This window comes from Phodopus roborovskii, unplaced genomic scaffold (assembly GCF_943737965.1).
Source record: "Phodopus roborovskii unplaced genomic scaffold, PHOROB, whole genome shotgun sequence".
Lineage (NCBI taxonomy): Eukaryota > Metazoa > Chordata > Mammalia > Rodentia > Cricetidae > Phodopus > Phodopus roborovskii.
Window position 1 is genome coordinate 7,992,037 of NW_026126546.1, and position 19,433 is coordinate 8,011,469.

The 19,433-nt window shown below is 40.8% G+C and overlaps 1 protein-coding gene across 1 annotated transcript in view; it reads right to left on the reverse strand.

Annotated features, from left to right (window-relative positions):
• The window catches only part of Htt (huntingtin), a 133,081-nt gene that overhangs the window by 113,191 nt on the left and 457 nt on the right, over positions 1-19,433 (reverse strand). The window contains exons 2-3 of the mRNA XM_051200276.1: positions 4,918-5,001; positions 466-586 (exon numbers count right to left, since the gene is read on the reverse strand). Of these exons, the coding sequence (XP_051056233.1) occupies positions 466-586; positions 4,918-5,001 (205 nt within the window). The remainder of the gene's footprint in view (positions 1-465; positions 587-4,917; positions 5,002-19,433) is intronic.

Consider the following 19,433-nt stretch of genomic DNA (forward strand, 5'->3'; position numbering starts at 1 on the left):
GAGAAGACACATCTTTACCAACTAACTACCAGGTAGGTAGTATTACCTGATTTCTGTTAGAAAGGGCAAGGAATAGAGGAGAAGAGAGGCTTCACTTGTCCACCTTTGCTTTCCCAGTGCTTTGGGGTTCTCCAAGCAATGCCCAAACAAAAGTGGGAACCCACAGAGACATTCCTCTTAAGAAATAGGCAACCAAAAGAAAGAAAGAAAATAGGCAACCAACGGCCACACTGATGCCCTTTAGAACTGATCTATGCACTATAAGCTGCAAAAGAAATAGTTCCTGCGGATGGAACACATTTAACTGCTCGTGGGTAAGTACCTGAGGTCCTCAAAGCCACATGCCCAAAATGGAAGATATGTAGATATCCTGAAGATGCTTCACTCAAAGCATGAGAAGGCTCAATGAACGCTTGTTCTCTTAACCCACAACAATCATAGGTGCACACATCCACAGGCTCTTACTTTGATGACTTTGTTGAGGCACTCATCAGCTACCATCCTGACATCTGATTCTGCATCGTCACTGCACAGCAGAAACAGCTCCATAGCAATGCCCAAGAGTTTCTGAAATTCTGGAGAATTTCTAAGTAAAAAAAGAGAGAAAGAGAGATTATTATAGGCATGAAGGGGCTAGGAGACCTGATGGCAAAGTGCAATGAGGGATCTAAATGAAATTTTGGAACAAGAAAGAACATCACACAAAAATTAAGGATATCTGCATAAAGGTGAACTACAGTGAGCAGCATATTGGTACTAATTCCCTTTTTAAGATTTCATTTTAAAAAAGATTTCATCTAAACACCTTTAAAAGATACTATCTAGGATACTCAAGTCCCAGGTAGCCATGCACTTTGTAGTTGCTTTTACTGTTAGACAGCATCCTTGAAGCCTTAAAACACAAGTAATCAAATACATCACCTTTACTTCCTTTTAATCTCCCTTTCAATGTGCTTCAAGGTACATTTCACTAGACTCCACAGGCTCACAAGGCTTTTCTATTGCAAGAAACAGAATAATAGTGTCACAGAAACTGGAATCTGAGTAATATTTGTAAACTGTTTTAGTAAGTTTAATTGAGAGCACTTGTTTGCTATGTCATGATCCAACAAGATAAGCCCAGTCATAAGGAGAGGCTGGTGGACCATGTGAGCGGAACTCTGAAGCGCCTCAAATCTGTAACATAAGGCATATTCTAGAAGTGATCCTAGTGACAAAGGAACAGGGTGGGGTATTCCTAAAACACCAAAAGCAGACTGTTGCCTCAGGACCTTAATCTAAAAGACCCTGAACTATAGTCTCATTCTTTTTCACCACTAAGCAGAAAGTCCTAGCACAGGCCTTTAATTCCAGCACCAGGGAGGCAGAGGCAATGGAATCTCTATGAGTTATAAGTCAGTTAAAGCTACTCAATGAGACTCTGTCTCAAAAGTCATGGGAAGAAATCCATAAACCTAAGAGAAAGAAAAAGGTATCAGTAATGCTAAACACATACAGAGCAAAAAATAATACATGGCACTCAGCAATACTGTAAACCTTATTGGTAAGAAATACAGTTATAAACTAGGAGCTAAGGAGGGGAAGTCTGATGCTAGAAACTTTCCCTCAGACATCCACCTTAGCAGTGCCAAAACAGAAAGCTAATGACAGCTACAAGAGTGAACTCAGGTTTCCTTCTAGAAGCAACAAAGTAAAAAGAAACAGGTAAGGTTAATTACTTAACAAACCTATCCAAAATATCCACATGTACTCAGAAGGTAAGTTGACAGAAGACCTGATGACTTGATGACCTGACTTCAATATTCATAGCTTACATCAGGAAAAGAACCAACTCCTGAAAGTTGCCCTCTGACCTCTACATAAGTGCTGTGTCACACGCACCCTCACACACATAACACATACAAAGTCAATCAATGTAATAAAAAAAAGAATTAAGGACTGTGTTGTATAGCAAGCTCTTTAAGGATCAGGAAACTCTGAAGGAAGGCGTATTAAGACTCAGGAAGTGGCTGGGTATGGTGGCACATACCTTTAATTCCAGAACTCAGGAGACAGGAAAAAAAAAGGTCTCTATGAATTCAAGACCAGCCTGGTCTTCATTAAGTTAAAGAACTACCAGGACTACATAAAGAGACCCTGTCACAAAAACAAACAAAGAACAACAAAAAGAATAAAAAAGATTCAGGAAGTGAGCAATTCACAAGTCTCAGGAAGTCCCTGAAACTTATCAGATTCATAATGACTCTTGTGTCATTGACACAAGTTAGGATCATTTGGGAAGAGGGAACTTAATTGAGAAAATGCCTCCAGTTTGGCCCCCACCACATTTTCTTGATTAATGATTAATGCTGAAGTGCCTAATTTGTTGTGGGTGGTGCCACCCCTAGGCTGGTGGTCCTGGGTGCTATGAGAAAGCAGGCAGAGCAAACCATGAAGTGAAGTCAGTAAGCACCATTCCTCCATGGTCTCTGTCTTAGTTCTTGCCCTGACTTCACTCAGGGATGGATCATGAACTGGAAGTATAAGCTGACATCTTCCCCTCCCCAAACTGCTTTTGGTCACAGTGTTTTATCTTAGCAACAAAAACCCTGAAAAAGACACCAGGATTATAAAGCAGTAAGGACTGTTGAGGGGAGAGAGAATCCTGAAATGTTGAAGTCTACATTGTACAGAGTTCCAGGGTTCCAGCTTTAGTGAGCTATCACCCATGCACAGGGTAGTTTTTGGTGATGCACTCATTGCCTTTTGAGTCATCCATGCTCTAAAAGTTACTGTAAGTAACCCTTGTACACTCACTGATTCACCAAGTTGGATTTTAGTGATATCAGTACGTTGTTCTGTTCATGCTCCCCTATGGGTCAAGTAAAGATTATTTCCATCTCCCCAAAAACAGTGTCATAGGACAGGCTGCAGCATGCATGATTACATTTGTAATCCCAGCACTCAAGAGGCAGAGACAAGATCAACTCTAGTTCCAGATCAGTATATAGTGAAGTCTTGTCTCAGAGAGAGAGAGAGAGAGCGAGAGAGAGAGAGCGAGAGAGAGAGAGAGAGAGAGAGAGAGAGAGAGAGAGAGAGAAGAAAAAAAGAAAGGTCTCTTATGGTTACCACATTTTGCCAGCATAGATGCTATTTCCACTGCTCTTCAATCCTTTGTGTAGATTCAAATTCTATCTGGTATCGTTTTTCTATCTGCCTGAACACATTTCCTTTAAAATGTCTTAAACTCATTGCTTGCCAGAAGATATTCCTGTAGTATGTCTGAAAACCTATTTTACCTCTTCATTTGACAGAGATTTTTACTGGGGAGAGCATGCCTTACAGCCGGTACTTCCCTGGACTCTGGCAGGCAGTTCCTATGAGAAGTAGGCTGTGGCCTTATTTTAGTTCAAGCTCAGTCTTTCTCCTGTTTCTACTTCCCATACCCTCAACCTTTCTGTTGATTCTTGAACACACAAAATTGTCTGTTTTAATGTTTCTGTGTGCTAATCTAGTTTAATTTCTGGGTCAATGTTAATAAATTGTTTTGTTACAAATTGTAACTTTCTACACTTTGCATTTCTGGTTGATTTTTGTTGCCATCAGATTTTGGTTTGAGGCCAGTGTCTCTATCTGTGTCGATCATGGCCCCATGTGTCTTACTGCTGAACAAAATTCTGATTATTTTGTTTGCCAACCTGTAAGGGGATAATGCCATATTTTGTTTTCATCACTGCTCTAGTGGCTATAGGAAAATCTCAAGACGAGATGGCTGACACCACAGCACATGTCTCACAGTTGCAGCAATTGGAGCCAATGCTGGCACCCAAGTGGAGGGCAGGGAGAGGAGAGCAGACAGGTGCCATGCTTCCTTGCCCTCTAAGTAGCTATAATCTGGTTTCCTTGTAGCAAACCAGGAACCTTTCTTTTTTTTTTTTTTTTTTTTTTTGCTTATTTGGGGGGGGGGTTGTTTTGTTTTGTTAATTTTTTGAGACAAAAATTTGTCTGTGTAGCTTTTGAGCCTGTCCTGGCACTCATTCTGTAAACCCGCTGTTCTCAAATTCACAGAGATCCACCTGCCTCTGCCTTCTGAGTGCTGGAATTAAAGGCATGAGCCACCACCACTCGGCCGATAAATGTATTTTCTTGAGTTCTGCAAGCCACCCTAGCAAACTAAAAACTCCTGAACCTAAAGACAAGAGTCACACAAATTTTATATTAGTCACTCAATGGCCTCCCACAGGCCTGTGACTGGTACTGGAGTTTATGAGACAAAGTGGTATAAATTTATGGGATGTGGCATTAACCCCAAGAATACAGGGTAAGTCCTAAATTCACCTACTAAAATGCATAGTTGGTCTGAGTTATACAATGGGGGATTAAGCCTTTGACACATAGATTGGGATGGAAGATAAAACATTCAGTCCATAACTAATGAGGATAAACTTTTAACATAGGATACACAAAGTAAGTACTAGGCCCAACCAGATTCCTTTCTTTCTTTTTCTTATTTATTTATTCATTTATTGAGAAGAAGTCATGCTTTTATAAAGCCCCAGTGTGGTCTATTCACAAATAGACTATTAAACCTTTCTTTTATACTTTGTCAATACATTCCATAAATTGAATTTACTTTCTATTTTAAGATGGGTTTTGATATTTACGCTATATTCTAAAGCCAGGTGCCCAGGTTTTAGAATACAATTACCCAGGAGACATCTGAGAGAGAAAGAGAAAGAGAGGAGAGAGAGAGAGAGAGACAGAGAAAGAGAAGGAAAGGGGCTAGAGAGCACTCGCTGCTCTCCCAGAAGTCCTGAGTTCAATTCTCAGCAACCACAAGGTGGCTCACAACCATCTATGATGGGGTCTGCTGCCCTCTTCTGTCATGCAGGCATGTAAATGGAGCACTCATAAATAAATAATTTTTTTAAAAGTTACCTGAGAGACTGTGCCACGATGTTTTCACATATTGTTAGACAATGACTCACACGGTCCTTCTTGGTGGCTGAGAGTTCCTTCTTTCTAAAAATCAAAAGGAAAAGAAATGAGCATTTGTTTCTACATTTAATTCATTCCTAAGTACTTCTTGGCTACTACTAGTGAATCACCAAGTCCATGCTAGGAAAAGGTTAGCATGAAGATGGGGAGGGATGATGGCAGGTGAGCTCCACCAAGGGCTTCCTAATGCACCACTCACATGTACAAGAGAGTCTGAGGCACCGAAAGGGCATTATTTTTCCCTATTATAGAGAGAAGGAGAAAATGAAGTGCCAACAGTCAGGCAGGGAGGAAAACAGGCAGGATAGATCCCATGAAAGGTGAAGTCAAAGATGAAGATTGTACAGGGGATCCCAGCACAGAGAGATCCAGAGCTGAAATGTTGTGCCAGTGAAGATCTGTCAGTACTGGGGTCAGTGAATAAGTTTCCTTCATCTCTTTCCTAAAAGGAACTTTTCCTGACAAGTTATGCTGCAGAATGCTCATCACCCACCAAAATTTGCATAGCTTGATCTTTGCCCCGACTTGCCAAAGATCATACAGGAAGAGCCAGGACTGATTATCTAACTTTAAATATAATCTCTGTCTCAACAATCCATATTCAGTTCACATTTTCCCCCATTTAATGACACTGAAACAAGAATGTGTAGTACAGTCAGTGACATATTACAGGTTAACTAGTAACCTCTTTTCTTTCTCAGTAGTAAGATTATGGAGACATGGATTACAATGAGAATGATACTCAGAATACAAAATATGATCTTATTCTACATCCATAATATAATAAATAGAGTAACATATAAATCCTGATCATGGTAATCACAGGGATTTAAGGATTAGTCAAATTTCACAGAACATGTAACAAGCTGCCTCTGTTCTCAAAACTGGCATAGTTAGCTGAATATTGTCAGTATACTATACAGACTTCAGTAGCTAACTAGTCTACATCCACAAACAACTAGAAATAATGCTGTCTTTTGAAAAAAAAAAAAAGCCAGGTGGTGGGTGGTGGCGCACACTAGAGACTAGAGGCAGGTGGATCTCTGTGAGTTTGAGGCCAGCCTGGTCTACAAAGTGAGTTCCAGAACAGCCAGGGCTACACAGAGAAATCCAGTCTTGAAAAAAAACCTGTCAGGAGTCAGACAGAGTGACGCAAGCCTTTAATTCCAGCACTCCAGAGGCAAGTGGATCTCTGAGTTCAAAGCCAGCCTGTCTTGTCCACAAAGCAAGTTCCAGGACAGCTAGGGTTACACAGAGAAACCCTGTTTCAAACAACGACAAAAACCTGTCAGTAAGCAAAAAGAGATGAGTCTAGTCAAAAGGCCAGACTAAACTCTCTTTCCCATGTATCCTATAGCTTCAGGTGTCCTCAAAGTCAGCAAAATCAAAGTAAAGTAGAGAGAAAAGATTTGAAACATAGGGTAACTAGAAACAAACCAGAAGACCATGAGTTTGGGGTGGGGTTAATTATAAGGAAATAAAAAAGTTTTGCAAACAAACCATTTGCATTTAATTCCTAATGCAGTCCTCAAGCCTGTATAAGTACATACAACAACACAGGCTATTGAAATTGCACAAACCCACTGACAGCATTTCTTCCAAAGGACTGTCATGCAGATAGGAAAAAGCAAGACAGACCCTGTAAAAGGTAAAGACAAAGGTGGAGGAAATTGTGCAAATCACTCATAAAATAAAAATAAATAAATCTTAAAAAAGAATACAAATCAAGTATCAACACATCATTCAATTCTTGTTATGGCTAAAATTCTCATATATAAGACGATCAAACAGTGTTCCCAGCACAGAAAATGTCCAGAGCCTGAGTGTTATGCCAGTAAAGAATCATCAGTACTGGAGTCGGTAAAGGTGTGTCCTACATCTCTTTCCTAAAAGGGACTTTTCCTGACAAGTCAAGCTGCAGAGGCTGATCACCAAAACTTGCCTAGCTACAGCCACATAACTTGGTCCCATAGATGGATTGGGAACACAAGTGACATTCCTAGCTATCTCTCGCCAATCAGAACAAACATGTCTAATACTCAGGTTTCAATTACATAGATAAAGACAAAAGAAGAGTGCAGAACAGCATGGAAGCAATGCTGGGATTGAAATCTAGTAAACATCCTTCACCCAGTAAAAGACAAAATGTGATGGCCAAACCATGGAAACTATTTAGCTAGAAAAAAGGAAGTAACTAGTGAGAGGAAACAAGGGCAAATCATAATGCACTACACTCAAGGAAAGAAATTAAGACTACGAGGACTGACACAGAGTGGTTCTATTTTTAGAACATTCTGGAACAAACAAAACTATAAGAATGAAAATATAGCCAGTAGTTTCCAGGGATGATAAGGTGACAGCAGAAAGACATGGAGCTTTGGAGGAGAGGGGCGGTGGCAGAACCATTCTAAATGCAGATTATGAGGCTAGCAAGATGGCTCAGACAGTAGACAGTAAAATTACTTGCCATATGAGCCTAAGGACCTGAGTGTGATCCCTAGAGCCCACAAAGAGAGAACGAATTCCCAAAGTTGTCCTCTGACCTCCACACATGTTCCTTTGTGCATGAGCATACATATACATGTATGTGCTCACACTCTCAAGAACACATACTCACACATGTGCATGCATTCGTCATAATTATAATAAATTAAATTTATAAATCCTAGTTATGTTAGTCACAGAGATTAATGCATTAGTCAAATCCACAGAATATACACTTAAGAACATGTTTTCTCACATTGTAAAGAAAATGCCACAAGAATAAAATGCTTTCTTCTCTAAGCCACAGCAGCTTAGATTTTTGCCTCCTTTAGGACAGCCATCAGGATCCTTAGAGAACACCAACCACCTTAAGTATTTTAGGGAGCAAACTATCCTTTGATTTGCACAGGGAAATTTTGTTCCAGCCTTTAAATGAACTGAACTCAGACCCGGAAATGCTTCAAAACATTCCTGGTCAGCGATTTCCCTGTGCTCTGGAACAACTTTCCCAATTCCAATTAGTGGAACTCAGCTAACTCAGACAGCATGGTAAACAGGTAGTTTTGATGGGTCCAGCATGATCAGTGGTATAGGGCTGCACAAAGCAGCAAGCCCCACTGAAAGACTGCCATGACATTGGGACGGGGTGGGCTCCTAAACAAGGTGATTCTCAAGGTCCCGTCAGGCTGTCACAAGTTTATGAGGCATGTATTGACAGAAGCAACACATCAAGATGCCAACTATTCTGTGGTTAATTACTGTGTGGTGCTCCAACATGTTCACCACTTAGAATCATGGAGGGAGTGGTTACCAAAAAGAGTTTAAGGGGGGAAAAACAGTCCTGAAAAGATGAGTCAGTGGTTAAAATACTTGCTGTGCAAGCAAAGGAGCCAGAATTCAAGTCCTGAACCTGTTTAAATGCAAGATGACAGTGGCATCCACCTGTGATTCCAGCCTTGGAAAGTGGAGATGTGATTCCTGGAGCTAGCTGGCTATCAACACAAGCCTGAGTTTGACTGGGAGGCCTTGCCTCAAAGAACAAAATAGAAAAATGATCAAGGAAGATTCCAACATCATTCTCAGGCCTCCACACTCTAGAACACATCTGTGCACACATGTATACCTGTACACAAACACCACACACACACATACATCAAAAAAAACTTATTTAAAAAAAAACAGCTTCACACCAATTACATGTTTGATAAACTAGCTAGGCCTATGGAACATTTATTTTACTTCTTTGGAAAAGTTTTCTCTCATTCTCCTTTCCCTTCCTTCATGAGATAAACCCCCATGACAAAGTTAGCAACAAACAATATGCTCCACCTCTCACAGCCTGCCACTGGACTTACTCAGTCAAGTTCAAACTATGACTTAAGGAGGACACCAATCAACAATGAAATGAAAATTCATGATTCTGCTGTTTTATCCAGTCTGAAGCACAGAGGGCCTTGGAGGAACCCTTATTTACTAGTGGCCCTTCTTTAGCTCCTACTTCCTCAGGCAGTACTCCTTAGATTGTATCTCCAGAATTGAGGGTGGAGGGACCATATCATATCTGCACTCCTGGCACTCAGCACCCACACTGCACAGCATTCTACAAAGAGCTTATCAAATAAAGAAGCAAATCTCCAATGTGGGAGACTCCATTAAAGAAATTATCAGCACTAGTTTCTGGAGTGAGTCATTAGAGACTCAGAAGATAAACAACAATGATCCTAACTTTACACGAGTCTCTAAAACCAAGAGATCAAAGAAAGGTAGAAATTATAAAGCTTTATTCCAAACATCCTCAGCTCAAATTCTTTGGTCTGGTAAGAAAATTGCTTAAAGACACAGGAAGATGGCTCAGTGAGTAAAAGTATCTGCCCTTTATGACCTTAGTTTGATCCCAAAACCCTTATTAAAAGTTAAATGCAGTAGTACACATCTGTAATCTTAGCACTCCTAAGCAGAGATAGGAGGCACACACACACACACACACACACACACACACACACACACACACACACACAAAGATCACTTGTTCACAGATTCTCATTACTAAGATGTTACTGTCAAAGACAGAGTAAACTATATACAATCAAACAAAGAAAAGACAGATCTTAGGTTTTCTCTTTTTACCTCATCCTGAATTACTTTCCAGTAAACTAAACTCCTTTCAGGGAAAACTGAACCTTCTGTTACATCTGATAGTTCAATAATCATAAAATTTTGCTACTATATAAAGTTCTCAATAGATGCTAGTCTGACTTAAATTTGAAGCAACAGTTATTAAGTGCCCGCTTTGTGTGAAAAGCAAACCATCTGCTTGCTATCACATGGTGATGATGCTGTCCCGTTCCTCTTGTATCCACTGTGCATGTGCGCACCGGCACACTGTACCTTCTAAGAGCAGCACAGCTCTTCTGCTAAAGTCAACCTCTCAGGATGCCAGTCTTCAAGTGCAGGCCAGACCATCCAAGGCCTTATGAAAAGTACCTCTAGCACAATGAATGCTCTTATTTAAGGTATGAGGATTGAACAGCACCGTCAGAACAGACTACACTAACCAGGGATATCAGAACATTAAAATCCTTCTGGTACACTCTGCAGGTCAGAAGCAGGGACCTCTAGTATAGACTTCTCAAGTCAATTTGGACAAGATCCCAACATTATAATTTGGCAGCATTCAAGACTGAAGAAGGAGAATCAGAGGTCTGAGAAGAACCTGGATATACATAGCAAGATATTGTCTCAAAAACAACAAATCACTTTGACCTCAGGCTACCTTTCTTTCAACCTCATTCCTCACCAATAGTCTCCAACCTGCAGGGAACTCTGGCCCTTTAACCTTCAGTTTAAAAGAGATGAAAGAAAAATAACAACAGTAACCCTTGCAGTTGTTTGGGGCATACATTTCCAACTGAGTCCTGTAAAGTAACCCCACCCCTCTTTCCTCTTCCCTCTCTCCCAGGCTGCCCTGAATCCCACTCTCTATCCCCTCCAGATGAGAAGTCAAGGGCCTCCTGCCTCACCCCCAGCTCCCAATACCCAGCCTAGGACCCAGTCTGAAAAACCTCCTTTCTATCTCATTCTGTCCAATAAGAAACCCTGATGTTTAAAACTCAAACAAACAAAACACAACCTGTAGCCTGTAGCTATTTCATTACCTATGGAATTAGATGGATTTTTAGAGTAACTTACTTCTTTTTCATGAAAAGTAAAATGAGTAAAAGGAACTGCATGGTTCAGGGCCGAAACTGTATCAACAGGGTAAAAACAATCCTGGCTCTCCAACACTTGAAACTACATCTTCAAAATGAAAGCAAGCTTCAGCCAGTTTCTCCTAAGTGTGCAATGCAGCAATCTACAGAGGCTCACAATTATGGATTACGTAATGCATTTTTAAATTATCTAAAAATTACTTCTGAAAATATGAATCCAGGCCCTCTCATCTACATTCTTAACTTTAAAATTATACTGATTGTGCTTTTTAAAAAGTGATTCCAGGGGCTGGAGAGATGGCTCGGTGGTTAGTAGTGCTTGGGTCCTTCGACCCAAGTTCAGTTCCCAGGACCTATATCAGATGGCTACCTATAACTCCAGATGCAGGGGACCCAATTCCCTCTTCAGGGCACTTGCACTATGTGCATAGCTCCCCCCCCCACATATTATGTATGTATGTATGTATATGTGTGTGTGTGTGTGTGTGTGTGTGTGTGTGTGTGTACACACCAAATTAAAAGTAAAAATATTTTTTAAATGTGATTTCACACTGAGACAGTGAACTGAACCACTCAAGGAATTTGAAAACATTCTTCCTCACCAGAATTTACACACACACACACACACACACACACACACACACACACACGCACGCATGCGCGCGCGCACACACACACACACACAAAATCATGCAGCAAGGTCTTTAAGCAGCAAAACCCTAAAGTCTTCTAACAAAGGTCTTTTAGCAAAGGACTTCTGTGTGGGACACAGAAGAAGCCATCTAGGAAAGACACAAGAAGGTTCTTCAAATACAAAGACAAACTGAGACATAATGTACTATATAATGAAGAGTTCTATTAGCAGGAGACCCTCCTTATTTTAAGACAACTAGAGCCAGGTATGATATGTATCTTCAATCCTAGAATGCAAGAGGTAGTAGAGGCAGGAGGATCACAATATGTACAAGGCCAGCATGCGCTACAAAGCAAAGCTATGTCTTACATAGATAAATACAGGAGGCAGAGACAGGAGAATCTCTGTGAGTTCAAAGCCAGCCTGGTCTATAAGTGAGTTCCAGAAAATTCAGAACTGTTACACAGAGAAACGCCCTCAAAAAAAAAAAAAAACCTAAAATAATAATTATAATGCAAAGGGAGGAGATACACACAGAACATCAAGTAAACTTGAGAAAAGTATCCACACTGGAAGGACAAACAAGAAGTCTACTTCACACCACACGCAAAAACTACTGAATCACAGCCAACTTCAATGGGGAAGGCAAATCAATATGTCATTTATGCAACAGAATCAGGAAATGCTTCATGACCTCAGGTTGATTAAAAATTCATCAAAAAAAAAAAAAAAGGAAGAAAAGCACCATAATGGAAAAGTATGACAAACAGAACTTCATCAAAATGAGGAATTGCTCATTAAAAAGCACCATTTTGTAAGGGGAAAGATAGGCCAAAATGGCAAGAGGTATGCTAACAGCAGCACTTGCCTGTAATACATAATAACCCAAACATACAACTAAGATGAGAAAAACATGGTATATTCATACAAAACAGACAGACTAAATGAGTAAATATTAAATCAACAACACTAAACAGAAAAGACTGTGACACACATATGAGTATCAACAGGTGGAGTTGTAAGATTCTATTCATGTGATGTTCAAAGAACACTATAGTAAAATTCAGTGGGTAAGTGTATGCTAAATTTTCTCAAGGTCAAGTTTAATCCCCATTGTGATCTTTTGTATCCTGACAAATAAAGCTTGCCTGAGATCAGAGGGCCGAGCTAACCACTAGTCAACCAGAGAGGTCTGGAGGTCTGTACAGACAGGAAGTGACAAAAATGGGGCCACAGACGGATCTCAGCCCCATTCAGTCTGAGAATTCAGGGAGATAAGAAGCAACTGTGACTGCTCCTTCACTTCTCTGATCTTTCAGCTTTTACCCCAATATCTGACTCCATACTTTTATTGATAAGACCAATTAGGATCACTCTTCATCTGGCGTCCAACTTTTGGGGCATGAATTCATGAAAAAGCCTCTTGCCTGTGGCTTTTGCAGCCACTCATACAGGCTGGAGCTGCATGCAGCCAGAGTCACGGCTAGGTTTCCCTCCCCTCACCCCAAGCCCTCTGAGTCTGGAACTTTTCTGTTGCAGCCTCTCTGCAGCACACTCCACAGGCACTTAGGCTCCAGGATCCCTTGTATGCATTTATCAGACAGTGGGCTTTAAAAAGCAATGTTAAAAAGAAGAATTACAGGGGTAGCAGGGTGGCCGGTGGTGACAACAGAATACTGTTTTTAATATGTATACTTCAAATGGTTACATTTTATATCATGTTATTTTACCACAGGAGAAAGATAGAAAAAACTACTAAATCACCAAAGGTCTGACATTACAGAAAATGTTACATAAATAGAATCATACAATATGTAGGTATTAGGGACCAGCTTGCTCAATGGCCTATAATCCCCACTATTCATCAGAGCTGCTGCAGGTATCAGCAGCTATATCCCTTCTTGTTGCTAAGTAGCTTAACTAACTGTTGGAGACCTCTAAATTGATTCCAATTTAGGGCCATTGCCCCTAGAGCTACTGAGCATTTGCACACAGGTGTTTAAGTGACTCTAAGTTTTAATTTCTTCAGGATTAATGCCCAGGAGTTTAATTGTTGGGATGTGTAATAATTATGTGTTATTTTACAAAATATAAAAGATGTGGTGGGGGAGCTTACAGAACTCACTACTTTGAAAGCTAATTTAAAATTTTAAGTGTGTGTTTTTTAAAGGCATTTCAACACAGGTGCATGTGTCCCCCAGAAAACATGGATTATTACATGAAAATTCTCAGTGCTAAGCACGGGATACCTTCTTACAAGTTATTGGTCAGGGAGACACCAGAAGCACAGCCCCAGCCTCCGCTCTCCCATCCCCCACAACACAACACAGGCTATTTCCATTGCTCTTGGTTGCCCAATGTAACTAGATGGTAAGAGCTAATTGTTGAAGATATAACACACTTTAGTTGCATACAGGACACCAGATGACTAAAGATAGAAATGACCTGAAAACTTCCTCTTGGCTGGCTAGTTTTTATAATACCAGAAGGTGTTATGCAGGCCACTGGGGAAGAAAGGACATCAACAGCCTTACTCAGCGCTGGACTCTGAGTGCTACAATATAGGCAAGGGAGACAAGATGTGGCTACTGGTGCAATAGTGGCGTAAAGGGTACAGGGATAACCAGCTGCTCTCTGACTGGGTGTAAAGTCTGCTCCATAAAAGGCATAAACATAGTCCACAGCCCATGGCTCAGAGGAAGGAGGTTACAGGCCCCAAAAGGGAACCTTACTATTGTCGTTTTGCTAAACAGACATATTGTTAGACTGCCTTCTAAATATTTATGTTTATATCCATAGTCTAGTACTACAGTCTACGTTGACCAAAGAAGCCTCTATTTGCAGTAGGCAGCAATTCAAAGAATCAGTATTCTGAGAAATGATTGCTGAGTACTCAGCCTAAATGTGACATCTAAATCAACCCCCATCCCCAAGGTTCAGGGAAGAAGGGGTGGACAGAATTTCAGAGCCAGGTTTTAGAGAGTTCTCGGAAATGTTGTCTTCCATACATGACGTGGCTGTTGCCCTACAGAACTCACTGCAGTTATGGTTACCTATACAAGACATACACAAAAGCACACACCTTTAATCCCAGCACTGGGAGCCAGAAGCAAGTGGATGCTCTGAGGCCAGCCTGGTCTACAGAGCTAGTTTCAGGAAAGCCAGGCTATAAAAAGAAAGAAAGCCTGTCTCAAAATATCAATAATAAAAAAAAGAATAAAATATAGTCTTTAAAAAACAAAAAGTCAGTGAATGTTTCATAACTTGACTTGAAAATCATGTAAAATTCCAATTTTAGTACTCATTCTCTTCTATATTGTCTACAGGTGATTTCATGCCATAATGGCAAAGCTGACTAGCTGTGATGAAAACATGCCCACGGAGCCAGAAATATTTACTATCTGGTTATGAAAGCTTGCCAATATTGATTAACTAAATAAGATTGATATACAAAGTTGATCTCAAATGGCTTCTTTCTAGAAATTTGATATGGGATGTCCATTTGTATGCTGTGAATATGTTTTATTACCACTGGTTAATAAAGAAGCTGATTTGGCCAATAGCCAGGCAGAATATAGCTAGGTGGGAAATCCAAACAGAGATACAGAGAGAAAGAAGACGAAGTCAGAGAGATGCCATGTAGCCTCCAGAGGAGTAAGATGCCAGAGCATATCATATTAGTAGAAATGGGTTAATTTAATTGTGAGAGCTAGTTAGTAATATGCCTAAGCCATTGACCAAACAATTGTAATTAATATTAAGCCTTAGAGTTGTTATTTGGGAACTGGCAGGCAGGAGAGGAACTTCCAGCTACAGAAACTGACACAATGACCCAACAATTCATATAGAAATGCAAAGGACCCAGAAAAAAGACAAGGTTGGGGGATCTACTTCATAATTTGAGATCACAATACAAAACAGTAATCAAGACTGTACAGTACTGGCAAAGAACAGATCAACGACAGAAAAGGAATAGAGAAATCTACATGTAGAAAGGTAGTTAATTTTCAACAAAAAGATGTCAACATGATTCAGTGAGAAAAGAACATTCTCTTTAACCAAAGTGCTGGATTCCACATGCAAAACAGTCAGGACACTACGTGCATCAGACTTGGATGTGAGCTCTACAACTCTACAATTCTTAGAAGAAAGGAGAAGCATTTGTTATTTCAGATAATGCAGTGGTTTCTTAAATATGTAACATACTGCAAAGACAAAATAGACAAATAGGAGTTCAACAAAATTTAAAGCTTTTGTGCTCTGAAGAATACTATCAAGAAAGTGAGTCGTCCAGGCAGTGATGGTACATACCTAGAATCCCAGTACCTGGGAGGCAGAGGCAGATGGATCTCTGTGAGTTTGAGGATAGCCTGGTCTACAAAATGAGTTCCAGGACACCCAGAACTATACAAAGAAACCATTTTGAAAAACCAAAAAAGAGAGAGGAAGGAAGGGAGAGAGGGAGGGAGGGAGGAAGGGAAAGAGGGAGGAAGGGAAGGAGGGAGGGAGGAAGTGAGTGAGTGAGTCAGGGAACTGAGCTGGGCAGAGGTTCAGTGGGTAAAAGTACTGGCTTTACAAGCCTAAATCCTGAGTTTAACTCTTCAGCATCCATGTAAAAACTGGGTATGGCTATGCATGCCTGTAACCTCACTGTGGTGGATAAGGATAGGCAGATCCCCAGTGTTTTGGTCAGCCAACTTAAAAGAAAACAGCAGCTTTAGATTCAGTCAAGGACATTGAGAACAATAGAGGAAGACACTCAACATCCTCTTTTGGCCTTTGCATACCCCACACACATATATACACTATACACCTTTCAACACACACTACACACACGCCACAGTCACACACACGCACGCACACACGCACGCACGCACGCACACACACGCACGCACGCACACACACGCACGCACGCACGCACGCACGCACTCATATCTATAGTATGCCAGTAGTTGTTAAGAGGACCACAGCAAGTTTTGAGGACAACTTGTGCTATATAGTATACCAGAGTAGGCAAGGTACTTAGCAAACTCCTGTCTCAAAAATAAACAAAAAAAGAGAAATTGAAAAGGCAATCCACAGAAAGGGTTTACAAATTATATCTGATAAGGGAATAGTATCCAAAACACGAGAAACTACTATAAATCAAGAAGACAAATAACAAAAAAAAAAAAAAAAGAAGAAGAAGAATGTGCAAGAATGAAGACTGGGACTTGGAGAATGGGTTCCTGGTCTTATTATTGAACTTCCTAGACTTGGTTTGTCTTACAATAAACTCTCACCTTTTTCTATAGCCAGGTTTTCTATTTGGAGCTAAATGCAATAACTGATAACACCAATGTGGCTTTCCTCTACCTTTTGTCCCTCCCCCACTACAACTCTTACCCTCACTCATTTCACCCAGCCAAAAAAAAAAAAAAAAAAAAAAAAAAGACATCACTAATTCCCACTCAAGAAAGTTTTTTGACAACTTCCCCTGCAGGAACACTCATTTTCCATAGACCCTCCTAGTAGATTCTTGACTCTTCAAATGTTTATTCCAAAAAAGCCTTAAACTAGACATTACCTAAACATCCTGTCTAAAACAACACTTGAAGCCCTGGCATTTCCTAATCCCCTTCCCTACTTTACTGTACCTTATCACTTATTCAGATACTCTCTTGCTTATTATGTCCCTCCCTAGAATTTTTAGCTTCATGCGGACATAACTGTTCCCTGCTATATCTGCAGCTAGAATAATGCTAGATATACAGAAGATAATCAGCAAATATCGATAAATGAATGACTACAATCAGGAAAAATGAGGTAGGACTCTGAAGAGTGAAAAATGTTAAAAGTGAATGTCAACTGCTTAAGGCCTATCAGACCCACCACAGCCAGACCCAAAGAGCTCCTGCACTGAGCAGAGAATGAGCTCTCAGCTATTTCAACAGAAGCCCACACATGGCTGTGACACTAGTTCTCTGTAACACAATGAGAGCCATAAAAATAGAACAGATTTATTCTAAAATTGTTTTGGTTGATTTCAATTTGGAAAAAAAGGGGGGGAGGGGACGGTTTTAACTGAAGCAAGTGAACAAAAATGCCAAAATTGAAGCTTCTAAGCAATGACTTTGTTACTTATTATTAACGAATACCTGTTTTTCCAATAGCAAAGTACACAGAAATATGAGATATGTTTTTAGTTAAATAACTACAAGCCTAATGCAGCTGATTTTGGGAAATGTTCCAGTTAATTCTTGCTGTACTGTGTAGTGACAAGGTTTTAAAACTTTTAAAAGCTTTTGTTCCAAACTCCTTTTGTCTATAAATAATTTAAAAATCTGTCCTAATATGCCCAGATTCATTCTGGAAGGACACATAAGGAGTACAGTGCTTGCTCCTGCGGACAGAGTTGGGTACTCGTGAGAATGGGGAGATGTTTTATTATTTAACCTTTCCTAACTTTGGAACTGTACCATGTTAATGAATTACTTATGCAAAACCAGCTGCAGAGCAATCACCCCACCCCCACACTTGTTTACAGACGATATGGGGAATATGTGAACTCCCACAATTCCTAACACCCAGAGAGACATAGTCATGTTAAGAATCTAATAATCAGAAAATACTTATACAGTAAGGCATGGTGGCACATGCCTTTAAGCCCAGCACTGAGGAAACAGAGGCAGGAGGACAGATCTCTGTGAGTGCCAGGCCAGCCAGAGTTACAAAGTGAGACTGTCTCAAAAGCAAAAAATTAACTACTTATCTAAAGAGAAGTATTTTTCTACTCAAACACACTTAGACATTATAGAAGAAAAATTTATGCCTATATTTTATTCTACCAAATAAGCCAACATTTCTCCCCAAATCTTCATTTTGTTAAAACTAGACTCTCGGGGCAGCAAGAGGATCCTATCAGAAACACAAGAACAAGAAAAATTACTAAAACTAGGCTGGGAATATAGCTCAGTGGTAAAGCACTTGCCTAGCATGTGTGAGGCATTAAGATAAATTCCCAGCAACAGAACAAATTTTTCCTAAATGAGTATTAATAATGAGATGCTTCAGTAGGTTGTTTTCTGAAAGTTCTAATTATACAAATCCACATTAGAAATAAAATGTCCAGTTGAAAGGCCTGAAGTACAGGGCTGAACACTGACCATGGACTTCCAGGAAATGCCTTGAGCATCCCTCCCCCCTTTTAAAGACTATTGTTACTCATGGTCTCTCTTGTTTCAAACATTCTCTTCAGTCACATGCAGCGAGCTTCTGAAGGATGACAAGATGTCAGCAAAGAATAGGAATTGTTTTATTGGCACACCTGAGATACCTACAGAGTGGCCCACGTTCTAAAAAAACTCGGACTGTAAAAACCATTCCCTGGTGTAAACTGTGCATGACCAACGTGCCCATTTTATTTCCAGCATAAAATAGACAGGCAATAAATATCAATCAACTCTTCCATATATATGCGCACAGACATATAATTTTTATTAATAACCACACCTAAGTAACTCACCATGTACTTGACAACCACAACTCATCCAGTTACCTGCAGACCAACAGGCACATACAAAAACAGACCTCTCCGGTGATGCTTAAAACCTTGTTACTACACTGCAACACGAACTAAACGAAACGCCAGGAGAATGTGAAGCGCCTCAAGTCACAGGCTGCTTCAAGTGTCACTTGGAAAAAGAATATCCCATTGGATGGTTCACATTCCCCCACCCTCAGCACTCCCGCTGAGGCCTCCTAAAAGCATTATGTCATCCACTATCCGCACATCTCTCGCGCTGTCCGGCGCTCCCAGCATCTAGGCCTAAGGAGGCGACCCCGGAGATGGCTCGCCCTCCCCAAGTTGTCTTGGAGTCATGTGCGCCACAACCCGTTTCTCCCGAAGACAGAAACAAGTTCGCTCCCTAACTTCACAAGCTGAGAAGGGCGAAAGCACCGGGGCCGAGACGCCCCTCGGCGAGTCCCCCGCAGGCCTGACCAAGTCCTGCCCCTACTGAGGGAGGCCAAAGACCCGACACAGGCGAGGGCCCGGGCCAGGAAGAGGGCTGGCCTCGGGGAGGCACGGCGACCCTCTGTCTGGGCAGGGGACCGCGTTAGCCGCCTCCAGCACGCAGGCCAGGGGAGCA